Here is a 15276-nt window from a genome sequence, read left to right as displayed (position 1 = left end):
CTCCCTTGGCCTCCGAGACAACAGAACCTGATTAACAAACTCAAGACGGAACCAGATTAACAAACACAGCCTTTCCTAAAACCTCCCTGCACCGTCTTAACCAGTAAAACCTCCGACCAGTCCAGCTGTAACCAGCTGCCTTAAAACGGCTTCACACTTCCTCGGGCAAGCACAACTTAAATTAAAGAGCAGCAGGGGTGGAGCAAAAGCTGAAGGGTGAAACACCAATAGCTTTTTTCAAAATAAGTTTTAATTCTTGCATCCAAGGAAACAAAAACACATCTAGTTTTATATGCATTTAATAGTTTACCAATTGGTACAATAAGATTTTTTTAATATGCAGAAAACATGAATAAATTTTGTTTTACACAGTCTGAGAGCAACAAATCTTACTGTAAAACACAGAGCAGTATTATATACATTCCTTTACTGATTTTTTTTTTTTCTTTTTAAATTGTGTCAATAGCTTCAGTTAACTCCTACAGCCTGGGAACTGTTTTCTCCAATTGCAACCTCTAACATCGCTCTTATGAAAAAATTCGACGTTTGCCTTCATGTCAATGTCAGGATCAACTTCTAAAACTTGAAGATTTTGCTAACTTATCTTCAGAATGAACTCGGGGAAGCCTGAGGGATAGGCAGGACAAGAAAGCAGCTACTTACATGACACAGTGGAAAGATAAAAAGGCCAGTTAAATCCAGTTGTGACTTGTAAATCCAACTCAACCTTCCCCGCTCTGAACACGTTCATCCCTACCCTTTTATGCACGGATTCTTGCTAGAAGATTCTCGGTATTGACTTTTTTAAATACACTGGACTTTATGTACAGCTGGACAGCAAATAACTCATTCTAAGTGCGTTTTTCCTTCACTCAACTCAGTAATTTTTTTTAATATTCAAATCATTAAAAGGATTATCAAGCCACCACTGTCTACAAAAACAAAGTATAATCTTTTTCTTTTAAATAGCTTTCACGCAAGTCAAAAGCTATTTAAGAGTGATATTATCAGGCAGTTCACATAAAAACAGGAGGAGGCAAACAGGAGAAGCAGGGTACTGACAGTATAAGTAGACTGGGCTTGGTGAGTCTATAGCCAAAGCTTCCAAAATACTACAGTGCTCCACAGCCCTTGGACAACTTGCTAGCAACTAGATTTTTTTTTTTTCTTTTTAATTAGTGCCCCGGGCACATCATTGGTCACACCATACACAAAAGCAGGACGGTTTTTTTTTTTTTTTTTAAATCTTCTAAAGTGCAAGATGCTATAAAACATCAACTTCCAGATTATGTCTAAACCACAATAAATGTTGCACTTTTTCGAATGCATCTAAGACTTCCTGGGCACGTTACCTTAGTGTGGCACTGGAATGTCTGTCTGGTTTTAAGCCAAAAAGTCTGTATTGTCTATTTGGTAACATGGTCTATAAATGGTTATTTTTAAGCGATGCCAATTTTAGTAAGGAAAGTGGCAAAGCAGCAGTGAACCTCTTAAACCCCCTAATAAATTTATTTTGTAATCCAAACCAGTAACCTCATTATTGTACTTATCATCACAGGAAAGGCACAGGATTAGCTGACAGAAAACATTGCAAATAGTGGAAAAAGTCCAACACAGTGCGATACCAGGGAGCGACACTGCAGGAAACCCTCACAGACCCAACTCCTGTGTTGCGGCTTTCACTTTTTTGTCTACACAGGGCTTTACCTTTTGATCCGGCCAGGACCATCCCTGAGATTATTCACTCACTGCTTACTGAAGGAGAAGGTTGCAAACCGCAGCGCAGAAGGACTTCGCGGAGCGTTTCACACAAGCAATTAAATGCTGCTTACGACTTCAGTTGTCTGTCCTTGTAAAGAGTGGTATGCTAAAGGGAAAAAATGCAGTAGACAACTTCCACTTAATAGGTACCTTTAATTTCTCATTCATGTTTATGAATTATGTACATGAGTGTGGTTGACTTTTATACTTAAATAAAGTTTATAGGTCCTATCAGAAACTAAACAGATGTGCTACTTTACAGTTGCAGATGCACCGAGGAATTTTAAGATGTACTACCTGTGTATCTGGAACTCTCAAATAGGACAAAAAGCAGCAAATTTTTCCAGTCCAAGCAGCTAACAAACAAAAAAATACTTTATTTGTGCATGCTTAACTGCAGAAACACACACTGAAAGTTACATAAACCACTGGATTGAAGAGATTAGCCTGAATCTTAAACTGGCTCCACAACCCCACATCAGAACTCCTCTTCCTCCCCCCTGCCCAGAGGCCAGGCCCCGGGATCCTCCTGTGGGCCACGGGAGGAATTAACCCCACGCCCCTCACCGCTTGACTGCGGACACCCGCCAGCGACCCTGCGTTGGTCAAGGATTCTTCTTTTTAAAAGGGACAGTTTTAAAAGCCACGTATTAAACAAAACAGATAAAATAAAGCACAAATTCACCTGTTAAAAACATCAGACTGGTACTTCATTATATTGTACATTTTAACGTGGATTTTTAAAAAGACCTGGTTAGTTTGATAAGTATTGTAATTCTTAGTTAACTACAACGGAATTTGTCACAAAAATGCTGATTAAAATATTAATTTATAATATTTCCATTCACTTCAGATCAAAATATGTAACTTCAGGGATACCCAAATTAAAAATTGTATACACCAAACAACATAAATACTCATAACCAAGCTGGGCTAGTTTTGCTGATAGGATTTGGTTTGGATTTTAAATGTTTACTTGATAGCATCATTCCCACGGATGGACTTTGTTTTGTTGATGGTGCTTTTGTTTTCATTATAATCTGATTCTCAAGGTATTTAGCACTTTCTTTAAAGCATTTAAATACTGTATCCCAAGATATTTCTCAATATGCAAACCACAGCACGTTTTTATTCAAGCCACATTGTCTTGTCAAGGTAAGCACAACCTCATTTTCAAAAGGGTTTCCAAGGAGGCACTAAAGAAACTGAGAAACCTTTGTACGCCCCAACCTCCTGCAAGTGAGTAAGAGGGAAGTAAATGTACTTGATCCTGTTGTGTAATAGGAATTGCACATCTCTAACACACACTGAAAGCAAACAGCAAGTTGTACCATGGCAGTCATTTGGGAGATTCAGCTCTATGGGAAATCAGATCACTAAATTCTAGTGGGATGGACAACTCCTCCTGGAAGTTCGTCTAGCATAAAAAAAAAAAATAAACAAAAAAACCATTTAAACTTAGTTTAACAGCACAGCTTAACCATTGAATGACCAAATAAAAAATAAATACATTTATCACATCAGCTGCTACTAAGATTTGTTGTCTTATTTCAGGTTTACAGTTAGTTATATAAATATACCAACCCTTGCGTGATAGGAGGCCAAAACAAGTGTATTCTGTTGATTTGGCAAATGTTTCATGACAAATATTCCAGAGTTTAATTAATTTCCATTAATTACATATAAGGTTCAGAAGATTCTGAATTGCAGCCTTATTATCTAGTATTCTTAGAGAAGATTTATTAAGCACACTTAAGTGATGTTACATAGATACACATTTCTGAAAGAGCCCTACAAAACTTTTCCCAAATGAGGTCACCAATTCAGGCACCAACAGACAGCAGAAAGAAAAACAGGTATAATTATCCGACATAGAACGACACTGTCAACTATTCAGTTAAGTGCCCTATTTCAATTATCCAACTTCTGCCTTCTTAGGTCTGATGTGACCAATGCCAGCCCATGTTCTTAAACCTATGGTACTTCTAGACAACGTATGTAAATTTACAGTATACAATTTGGATTCACCATGCATGAATACTTTGTGTGTAACATTTAATAAGCTCAATCTACATCCAGAATAATTTACATGAAAGGACAATATTTATTTAAACAGAGCTCAATGGGTAACCATGGTATCTGAGTGCATCCAGAGGAAAAAGGGGTCAAATGTGAATTCAATCAACGGCACTCCCACACTTTTACTGTTTGATCTACACTTCCAGTAACCACATACGGTGCCGTCTTGTGGAAATCTGCGAGGAAAGAAAAGCTTGTGTTAAGAACAAGTCCAAAAGTTCCGTATTTTCCACTCTGACTGAATATCATTACTTTTTCCAAAAAATTCTACCAGCTCAAAGACTAAATTTCAAAGCTCATCACGTCTGTAGCTCTGAAGGCAAATTCTCTCATGCAAGAATTTTGTAAAGCATGAAAATCTACTTTCAGTTCAGTTATAAATGAGCTTTCATGGAAAAGAAATCAAGACAAAGTTATAACAGAGAGGAGTTCAAACATCTCAAACAGATAAAACTGCTAAATACTACCAGCAGACAGAACTTCATGTAAGAGGTATTCAAGAATCAGAAGTCAAAAACTTGACTTTTTCTTTTTGCTGTAGACAGTACAGCTGTGAGCTACTACTTAAAAAAATGTGAAGTGTACTGTTCCTCAGGAGATGCCAAAACATTTCATACACACAAATCAGTTTGGGGCTGGGTCAGACAGCACTGGTGAGTTTAACCAGGAGGAATCAAAACGCCTTGCTGTGTGGAAAGGGTTCAGCAAATGGTCTGTGAACTGAAGCAGCCAATTCCAAGGTCAGTCAACCCGTGACTGATCAACTGGTAACTTTTCTTTCCCCCTCTCTGATCAGCTGTCTCCAACAACTTCAGAGTGAAGGCAGAAACCCTGCATTTTGATTAGCCCTGCAAGTTTGATCAGGAAACCTCAGTAGCCATTTCCAGGTTCCCTCCTAACCCAACTCACACAGCTTCCCTGAAGAAGCTGTCAACTGCCAGAGGAACACAGAGAAAAAAGAACAATAGCACAGACTCCAGAGCGAAGCTAGCTTTACTGAACAGGGAGGGGTTGGGTTGGGTTTTGCCAGGGCAGGGGGAACTGATGTCTACCAAGATCTGGTAAGACCAACCAGGAATGCCCAGGAATTCAAAGTACATTTTTTTCCTGACTGTTTTGCTTTATGCCCCCCCACCACCTCTTTTTCTTTTTTTTTTTCCCCTCCCTCGGCAAGCATTGGCAATACAGTGTGCCCAGACGTCTACACACTCCAGAGCACCCTGGCAGTGAACATCTTTATCCAGTGTGCAACAGTGGCAAGAGAAGTGGAAAAATCCAGCACACTCGAAATTCCTGTCCTTATCTGATTAAAATACACATGGGACAAAACTTCACTGAAATCCAAACATGAGTGTCTAGCTCAGTGCTCAACTTCAGCTGGGGAAGATGTAGAAAGATCTGTCTGTGGCTCTGCACTTTGCAGTAAGCACTGCAGAACAATACATACCCAAAGAGGTAACAAAGTGTTCGTGCGCATTGAGGGTTTTCATGCATCGCTTGTTCTTGAAGTCCCAGACACGTAGAGTCTTGTCATCAGCACAGCTCAAAATAAATTTTCCCCCAGAGTGGAACAGAACGCCACGTACCCAGTTATCATGGCCCACCTTGTGCATAAGGAGAAATCAGTGAGCAGGTGCAGGCTGTAAGGCTGAGCAGCCTACGATTTACGCTACGGCAAACGGAGTGACTCCCTGCGCTGCTCCCGCAAGGATTGCATCTGGCTTTCTAAAACCCATCACAACTCCCAAGTTTATCTTCAGTTTCTATTATTACATCTTTATCAGCACTACCAACAATGTGAGTTCCTGTCCTTGAAGGCAAACAAACAAAAGTCCTCATGCGATCTGCACTGATTCTGCTCCCCACCCCCAGCAGGGACACCCAGTCCAGCCTGAATCCCGCTGGGAAGAGGCCCACGGCCTGCAGGAAGGCCCACACAGGGGAAGAGCACAGCATTTTACCCAAGACAAAATTCAGCTGATTATCAGCATTTCTGTAACCAAGCTAGTCCTCACAGGAACTACACCACAGCACTCCTGCATTTGTACTATGCATTTTTTTGATTCTTATCATTTCTTACCAACAACAAAATCTGAACTATAGAAGCCGTTAAAACTGTGCATTTCCAGTGTTTGTCTTATTTCAATAACTCTGGCTTCTCTTGAAAACATAAGCATGTAAGATAATTCATCCCCTTAAAACTAGTTTTAGATCTGCAGCTGTGACTGCCAGAAAAACACCAGTGAACTTACGAGTGTCATAAGGCACATGCCAGTGCTAATGTCCCACATCTTAATGGTCTTGTCTCTGGATCCAGACAGCAGAAAAGGCCCAGGCTTGCCACTCTTCTTAGTCTACAGAAAAGTATGGTTTAAGTTATGGCGTATGGGGGGGGGGGGAAGAGGAGGGAGGAAGCAGATCCCTTCTGAGAGCTCTTTCTTAGTAGCAAAATAAGATCGTATGCCAGCTTACAGCTAGTAAACACGCAGTGCCAAAGCTGAGAGTCAGAGAATTTTGTTACTAACATCAGGAGAAATAAGCAACAAAATAAAAGGAATTACACAATCTGTTAAAAGAAATGGCTGTATGTCCTGCTGATGCACCAGGCCAAGTACTACTCTGAATCCACTGTTGGCTACTACAAGACACCCTCTTCTGAGAGCAGGCACGGTTCAGTCGGACCCCTCAGGACAAGGGTATGACGTTCAGACATACCTCTGTTCTCACTCTTCATAAAAAGTAACGAAGCAAGTTTCAGAATTTTTGAAAAGCTCCTACTCTGAACTCATTTCTGTTTGTAATCATGCACAGTACAGAGGACAGACTCGGTTCCCAGAACCTGAAGTGCCTGATGCAGTGAAGCCCCGCAGGAAGGGCTGTACAGAGCTGCTCACACCAGCAGAGGGCACGGGAGGCACCGCCACACAGCCACTGCTGCAAGGGAGTGAGCCTTTGGAATTTACTTTAATTACAAGATCATAAGGATCTGTTAAGGATGCAAGAAATAATTTGTAAAATCCATCACTAGACAAGTCCCTGTCTTCAGTGTATCTACTCTTCCCATTGGGGATTTGTGTCCTTTTTGAGGAAGAGGCCAAGACAGATATACTTGGGGGGTTTTAACCAGAAATTGGAGTTAATTTCTAGCTCATTTCTTCTACACTGTGTCACCCTTAGAAGGAAATTCTTTCTGACCTTTAGTCAGCCTTTGTTGAAGATTTAGTGACCAAACCAGAGAAGATCTATCTGTGATGACAGAAATGGGGATTTACTTGCTTTCTCTGTGCACTAGGACATGGCGGTCAAAGCTTAACCAGTGTGATACACCCGAGGCACCTTAATTTCTGCACTCCTGACTCACTACACCCCCCCCAGCTTTCAGTGGCTGAGCATCCTTAGAATTGTCACGTTATGCCACCTCTCCCTGCTGACATATGTGGAAGTGGCCCCACTCCCAGCCTCCTCAGAAATAGAGCATCTCTCCACAGGTCACTGTAGCCAGGGCAGAGGTAGGCTCCTACTGTTAACACACACGAGCGTGGATCCTGTGAAGCCAAGATGTGGGATCAACACTAGACCAAGTATACTCTGCAAAAAATACCCATACACTCGCTCCACCTGCCAAGCACTTTTGAGAACAGAGCTTAGTTGTTCTAAATATTACCCAGAAAGTTCTACACAGAGCATAGTAAAAAAATAACCTCACTGTACGTGCTTATTTAATAGCATTGGAAACCTCACCTCTGATCCCGTAGCTTCTGATATGGTGGAGTACGAGCTCTCGGGAGCCCAGGAAATGCATTCTACCACGTGCTCGTGTTCTCGGAGCTCAGCTTTGCATTCCTTTGTCGCTACCACCCAAACACGCACTGTCTGGTCATTAGAACAACTGGCAATTAAGGTGCCATCCTGGTTAGGCCGCACCATGCGCACCCATTCTCTGTGACCCGTGAAAGTCTTCACACAGTAACTATTCAAAAAAGAGAAATACCGCATGACTCAATGTCACAGTAAAACCATTACACATGCCTCTGAAATTTAAGGACGCTTGAGACCTACTCTTAGAAGTTAAGATAAAATATTTTAGCATGCACGTGTCCATCCTGGATGATGATGTACAAGGCCATAAAACAGTTCATGAAAAGGAAGCAGACCTGAGAAAGAAGTGACAGCTAAGAACTAGCAAATCCTTGTTAAGGTAGAAGGCAGGAAGCTTGGGGAAGAAAATAAGTTGACATGACAGCTTGCATTAAATAGGTATTTTAAGAACAAGTAGAGATTTACAGGTCATTCAGCCTTCACCTACAGCTTTTGGCAAATGGATGGATTAAAGAGAGAACTGATGAATGAAACAATAATGAAAAAACCGCCACAAAACACACACCACCACCACCCCGCCCCCCCAAAAAGCAGAGGAGATATCTTGATCTGTATCAAAAAAAGTAACAGATTTCTCCTCCCTCCTCTCATGCTCCCTTTAAACTTGTGGTTAACCACTGCATTTATATTCCCACCTGGTCCTGAGTTATGGTGTTCTACTCTCATAGCTCCCAGAATGATAGAGCCAGTTAGTTTTAATTAGTCAGTACTAAAACCTAAAACCCTGTGCTTAATGGTTTAAGGCAGAACCCTTAAGTGAATTACTCTAAAGGGCACACTATCATACCTCAATTCAAATCATGTTTGCCGACATTCCAGATTTATGTGGCCCATTGCCTATCAACAGTGGTTTATGCTTGTTTTGTTTAGGTGCTGAGGTTTAGCCAGGAGCACACTTACCCTGTTTGGACTTCCCACATTTTGATAGTTTTATCCCTTGAGGCAGAAACTATATGATCTCCATTGGGCATGATGGCTACTGAAGAAACATTATGATCATGACCTAAAAACAAAATCAAACCATTATTAAGTGGTACTGTAATAGCTTTTACAGAGCACACAGGACTTGCTATTCTTTTCTCTTGGGCAAGTAGCTACAGCAGTAGTGCATGTTTTATGGAATAATCTCTACACGTAAACCTGGGGTTTTATGACATATTCATTTACAGTTTTAGAAACCACACAGCCCAGACACTGAGCATCCTTTAAAACGGTTTTAAAAATTTCTTTAAGATGTTTTAAAGCCAAACACTCACCACTGCAAGCAACACTTCTACACAGCTACAAAAGCTGGTAGTTTAGAACAGAGCTGCTGCAGTGACTGTCTTTAAAATGATGGGTTAGGTCTGATTACAGTATGCTGATGCACTATGCAGACGTTTAAAAGGAAAACGGGCCTGCAGTGAGAGGCATGCCAAACCTCATTGCAGAGGTTAACGCTAAGAGACTGAGTGTTTCCAGACATCTGACAGTAGGTTTTAAAAAACCCACTGTGCTGGTTTGATTGAAGAACCAACTGTACATAGGACAGCAGCTCCTACTACTGCTGAGAGATGCGAGAGGAAGACGATCAGTGCTGATCCAGGACAAAGCATCCGGGTCATTTCCTTAACACAAACTCCTTGTGACCTCGTGCATGTGGTTTCAGCTCTTGACTTCACTCATCCCACAAGCAACGGGACATAACAGAGGGAGATGATACACTCTGTAAAGACTATTCATTTCTACTATGACAAAAATTTAGAACTTTAACTTCCCAAAGCAGCAAACATTGGAACGAACTGTTTTGAACCTTTAGTATTATCCAGAACAAACTGTTGGGTAGGGTTTTTTGACAAGTCCAGTGTACAAGCTTGACTATAACAGTTTGGACATAATTCATGCACTTGTCTTACTTTAAGCTCTGCAATTGTCCCTACTTAAACTGTCAGGATTAGAAATTAATCTTCTGAGATCACTAGCTTAGAGTATATATAATTTATCAATAAACAGCTTCCTTTTTTTCATCTGGAGATCTGATGTTCTTTTTTCCAAAAAGTTAGACAGTAATAAATTGCTTTTTTCTTTTACTGGCAGCTACATTGAGTCTTGCAAGCCACATACATACAAGGCACAACTTCAGAATTTTCATTTCCATTTTTTCCACTAAGAACTCAGAGCCCCTGGTGAGCTCCTACTAAAAAGCAATCACATCAGTGATCAAGTATCTGAAGGGGCAGAGAATACCAGTTTCAGTGCAAGTATGGTACTTTACAACTCCTCACTGCAAAGATTATTTATTTCTTTTTACTTGAAATTGAGTTGAAGGGGTGTAACTGGCAACACACATGAAGCTAGTTCACCCACGCTCATGTTACAACCCCCACTTCACAAAACCACACATACTGCACGTGTGTTCATATAGAAATCTTTAAAGGCCAAAACCCCGCCCTGTAGCACTACTCTATTTTCTTGCTATCAGCCAGCTGTAACGCCTGTTCTTCCTCTACTGTAGTGCTCTGTGGTGTTCAAAGAACTGTGTGCACAAAAGTCAACAGCTTTCAGTTTTCTTTGGTACATATTGTGTGTGTGTGTTTTCATAAGTCTCAAACATGCTCCATTCCCACCCACCACCTTACAAGAAGATATTAAAAGCAAGACAAGCAGCAGTATAAAAATGCTTTTACATCAAGACTATAAAATAAATAGTTGCTGTTAATATTAGAATCTCATAGTTGTGGCTGTTTCCCATTTTTTCCCCTGGCTTTTGAGCCTAACGCAAAGGGCATGTTCATCCGAAATGGGACAACCACGAAGGCACAGGACTGCACAGCCCGGAGAACAGCGTTGGCACTAACTCCTTCCTTCCTGAAGCACTACATCAGGGAAACAGAGGGGTGAAGGGGGCAATTTTTTACTGATTTAAAGACACAGTTTTGTTGCCTAGTAAGCATTTAATTTTTAGCGTTAAACCCCTCTAAGTGCCATTTCATTTCCGTATCATTATGGGATGCTTCCTACAGCATCATGCACTGCAGATCTCAGATGCCATTTTCCTCCATAGACCTTAGTTACAGAGCACTCAAAGCATCAAACTATCCCCCCTCTTTCGGACAATGCTCTGGTTTATAACCCCTTTCCACATCAGCGGCTTTCCTGGATTAAAAATAAATTAAAAAGTCTCTTCACTTTACAGACTGCTACATCAATTCCCTTTATACCTTACCATGCATAGTTCTGATGCACTCAAAGCCCTGGAAATCCCATAGCTTAATGGTCATATCAGCAGAACAGGAGGCCAACAGTTTGCCAGTGTGGTCAAAGGAAATATCTTGCACAGAGTCTGTATGCCCCTTAAGGGTTCGTTCAAAGTCTCCCGTCTCATAATCCCACACCTGACAAGTGAACAGAAAATCCGTTAACAGCAGCCTATTACTCTTTGTATTCTCCAGCCTTACATTTGCACTCTGCAGGCCAGTCTGGCACCTTATTCAATAATTAATTGAGCAAGAGACAAAGAAAGACAGCCCTAAAAAGCCTAACAGCATAGAAAAATAAGCATTATTTTATATGATTTTGTTACTTATAAATTAACTGAATTCATGCATCTTGAAAGCTGTTTTTCAGCTAACTTAAAGCATTATAAACACAGCAGGAAAACAAGTTCCATTGTATCTAAAGGTCTTAACACCCAATACCCTTAAAAATAAAGAAGATCAACTCATAAAACACTGGATAGAAAAAACCCACTTTGTACAGACTGTTTTTCTCCATCCCTTTCTATGCCAGTTCCCTGACACAAGCAATACAGACCATTTTCAGCTGGTGGGGAAAACATCATCCCCCCAAGCTTTATTGTGGCTCCAGAATTTACTTGCTGCTTCAGAACCAAATAGCAAACATTCTGCATACTAAAGAGCAATATTCAGAATGCATTGCTTTAGGGATGATAATCCAAACCATTCTGAAGTTTGATACGCACACACTACATTACAAAATTTGTCAGACATTAAATAAACGTTTGCAGTTAATAACTGCAAGATAGCACGAAGTCCTCATTCTCACCTCCTAATTAAGCCAGTCTTCTATCATCTAACTGCAAACAAAAGCCTTTGAAGCAAAACAAGCTCCTACAGATTTTATTGTCTCTCGAGCACAAAATTAGACATTTCATTTTAAATTCTATCCTAAACAAAAAAAAACAACAACAAAAAGAATCCATCATCCCAATAGATTGCAAATCACTGGGAATGCAACTAGTCAGAAACTAAGCTACACAGCTTGACTTCAAGAATAAGGAAATCCATACAGTGTATCCATAAGAAGCAGCAAACCCAGAGCTAATTAGGCTCCTCCAACATCTGACACAGAGAGCTGTCACTGTTTCAGCTGCCCTGTCTGCTTAAAGAAAAAAAAAAAACACCCCACAGTCCTCTATGTTCAAGTCTGTTGCAGAAACAAGAACAGGTTAAAGCGTTTCAAGAACTGATCTGGCTGACACTTTTTATTTTCATCTTCTCCAACAGGTAGCCACTATTAGAAAAGCTTGCACTTTTAAGCACATTGCTTAATACACTACTCAACATTTTTCAGAACAGCACTTTTCCGAACAGTTTTCAAAGCAGCACTGAAGAGAACAATTAGAAGTCTCCTTTATTGGGACAATTCCCTTAAATTGTGACATTCAAACAGCAAGGAAATGCACAATCATGTCTTTACTGGATGCTAAAATGAGAAACTACTTGCCTACTACAACAAATCTCTTCATGCCACTGTACACTGCAATAAAGGCTTAGGAAGACCATTTAAAGTTACTGGAAGTCACTGGGACTTGCATGTCCCATTTAGAATAAATAGGAAGAACTAATTTTCAGTTAGTACAGCTGCATAACCACTTTAACTCAGCTTTAAAAATTATCACCTCAGATGACTTGAGGCAACTGTCTTCCTCCTCACCACGTCACTACTCTATACATTATGCCGTTCCTTCCCTACTGATCCCCCACCGATCCTTTTTCTGTTTCTCCAGTCTTTAAGTCCACACTAGCTTAATTATTTTTTCCTCTAATCAAATGTTAGTAAAATACTCTTGAAGACATTAATTGGACAAGCATAAAACTAAAATTTATAGATTACACGGGACATCATACTTGAAAGAACCTTCCCTACTGAAGCTAAAGCAGAATCTGAAAGACTCTTCCATCAGTACAACGCACATCCAGCTGGAAGGACTGATGTCACATATTGCACATCCTCTGACTTGCTCAGTTCCATTTTCTGTAGTAAACACGTACCTTTATTGTGGCATCCTCTGAAGCAGAGACCATAACACTGAAAACTGGATGGAAAATGACTCGAGTGACAGGACTCCTGTGTCCACTCAACGCATACTTCTCTGGAGGACGAGGAATCCACTCTTTAGGGTCTCGTTTCTGACCAAGAGGTCCACCTGATGTAAATTCTTCCTTAGCTTCATTCAGCTTCGATTCTAATTCCATTACCTAAATTTACAAATTTTAAAGAGACCATTCATTTCTAGTTTTATGCAAGATCTAATTCACCTTCACTCAATAATCCAAATACGAACTGGCTCTCAAACTCACTGTAAAGCAAAGATTGCATGGATCCAAACCGATCGCCAGCATTCAATAGTGCTGGTATTTATAAAAATCAAGCCTAAATTAATAATTTATCATTTATTCTTTAATAGTTTAATCATTAATAATTTATTCTTCTCCAACTTCCCAAATATTTTGACAGGGAAAAAAAAAAAAAAGAGTTCTACAACATCATGTTCACTCAAATACTGTACAAATAAAACTACTGAAGGAGGTTGTGTTAAAAAGGAATGCTACTATTGTGATCATTTTCTGTACCCCTGGGACAGCATGCATGTTAACCAATGGCAGAGAAACTGAAAGTGTAACAAAACCCCAGATATAGTAACCTTCACAATAGATAGGTCTTTATTATAGCACACTGGTGTTTTGGTTTTTTTTTTTTTGCTTTTAATACGCTCTAGATCCATTGAAGCCTCACTAACAAGAGTTCTGTACTGTACACTTGCAGTAGAATCACCTGCTCTAATGCACTGGAGTTAATGGTTTCCTCCCTTTAACGTAATGGCCAAAGACAATTGGCAGCACAGGTTTTTACCTTCTTTCTAAACCAGTCAAGCCTTCTGGAGGCAGCTATTCAATCTTTCCACTCACAAACTGCCTCAAGGCACCTCCTTCCTTTCCAGCTTCAGAAACTGCACATGCAATCCACAAACTGAAGTCAAGACATTGTTATAAACAAGCTGAGAGGATGTCTCTGCTAGCACTGAGATAGATGAAACATTTTATACAACATGGATTTAGCTATTTTCCCGACTCAAGTCCTCAAAATTCATCTTTGAGGCATCATTTTCTAAACCCTGCATTTGTCTGACAGGGCAAATACACAACATTCTGTTCAGTGATGAATGTTTACTTTCAGTCACAACTTTTAAACACATGCAAATCCATCAGAGCTCTACTTACCTTCTTTTGTAATCTTATAACGGATGTCCATTTTTTTTCCAGAAGTCCAGCATACTTCTTATCTAACTCTTCATTCTGAGGAGAAGCATTTAAATAAATAAATTCTAGTTCTAAAGTCTGTAGAAGTGTTTCTTCAAAGGCAATATAAAGAGCTCATTTTAATAAAAATCTCTTGACCACAGAAAGAGGAATTCAAGAAAAAGACTATAATCAGTTTTACTAGTTAGAACAATCACACTTCAAATATTAATAGCTACAAGTTACATACACAGAAATTAAGAAAATACTTTAAAATACAATTTTTAATTAAAAATACTGCAGCATACAGATTAATGACGCTAGATTCTGCAAATGAAATCCAAAAGCTAGGACTAAACTGTTATCTCTGCTGTTTTCTACCTACATTACTTGAAAGCTTTTTAAGTGCTCCGCATACCTGAGAATGTTGTGTCCTATTCTGTTACAGGACTCCCCCATCCCTCTGCCCAACTCACTCTTTGGCTCCAAGGACCAAGATGTATAGAAGTGGTAGCTAGTTTCTCAAAGACAGCCTCCTTTTTCGTACCCATCAACTGGAGCACTAGGGACTAAGGAGCTCCCACCCCCGGAGTTAAGAGCGTGCTGGCTCTGTTCCTTGGTGGTACAATGCACTTCTCTCACGGGAGCACACAGTTTGAAGGTGGCAGCCAGCTGTTGGAGCAGGATTACATATACTCCACCTCACTTGAAAACCACTTAGCTCAAACTACCTCTGATTTTTTATTTTTTTTAAAACTTTGTTATAGTTAACCTCAAATTACCACCATAACAATGCAGTACTTTGTGCTGCCTTCTCAAAGACAAGCTTTAAGTCCACTCTCCCTGCATCTTTACATCAGTAACCAAAGCAGAAAGCAGACTGCTACACCTGCCCTACTGAACACCACCTCAGATACTAGAGAAAGCGACACTCATTTTGCAACTCTAATGAAACTTTAATGAAGAATAATTTTTTTCCACTACACAGTTTTCTCCTTTGGGCTCTAAGGAATAGGTGAGGAGCAACAATGAACAG

The 15276-nt window shown here is 40.1% G+C and overlaps 1 protein-coding gene across 3 annotated transcripts in view; it reads right to left on the bottom strand.

Annotated features, from left to right (window-relative positions):
* Window positions 1-283: 283 nt before the first annotated feature.
* The window catches only part of PAFAH1B1 (platelet activating factor acetylhydrolase 1b regulatory subunit 1), a 37623-nt gene continuing 22630 nt past the window's right edge, over window positions 284-15276 (bottom strand). For 2 of the 3 annotated variants that reach the window (XM_074890161.1, XM_074890162.1), the window contains exons 4-11: window positions 14223-14297; window positions 12993-13199; window positions 10925-11093; window positions 8620-8722; window positions 7582-7810; window positions 6093-6194; window positions 5288-5444; window positions 284-4016 (exon numbers count right to left, since the gene is read on the bottom strand). In XM_074890161.1, the coding sequence (XP_074746262.1) occupies window positions 3943-4016; window positions 5288-5444; window positions 6093-6194; window positions 7582-7810; window positions 8620-8722; window positions 10925-11093; window positions 12993-13199; window positions 14223-14297 (1116 nt within the window). In that variant the 3' untranslated portion in view covers window positions 284-3942. The remainder of the gene's footprint in view (window positions 4017-5287; window positions 5445-6092; window positions 6195-7581; window positions 7811-8619; window positions 8723-10924; window positions 11094-12992; window positions 13200-14222; window positions 14298-15276) is intronic. The other variant, XR_012631654.1, reaches the window with a different exon arrangement.

The sequence above is a fragment of the Strix uralensis genome, chromosome 20 (genome assembly GCF_047716275.1).
Source record: "Strix uralensis isolate ZFMK-TIS-50842 chromosome 20, bStrUra1, whole genome shotgun sequence".
Taxonomy (NCBI): Eukaryota; Metazoa; Chordata; class Aves; order Strigiformes; family Strigidae; genus Strix; species Strix uralensis.
This window is presented reverse-complemented; position numbering and strand designations above follow the sequence as displayed.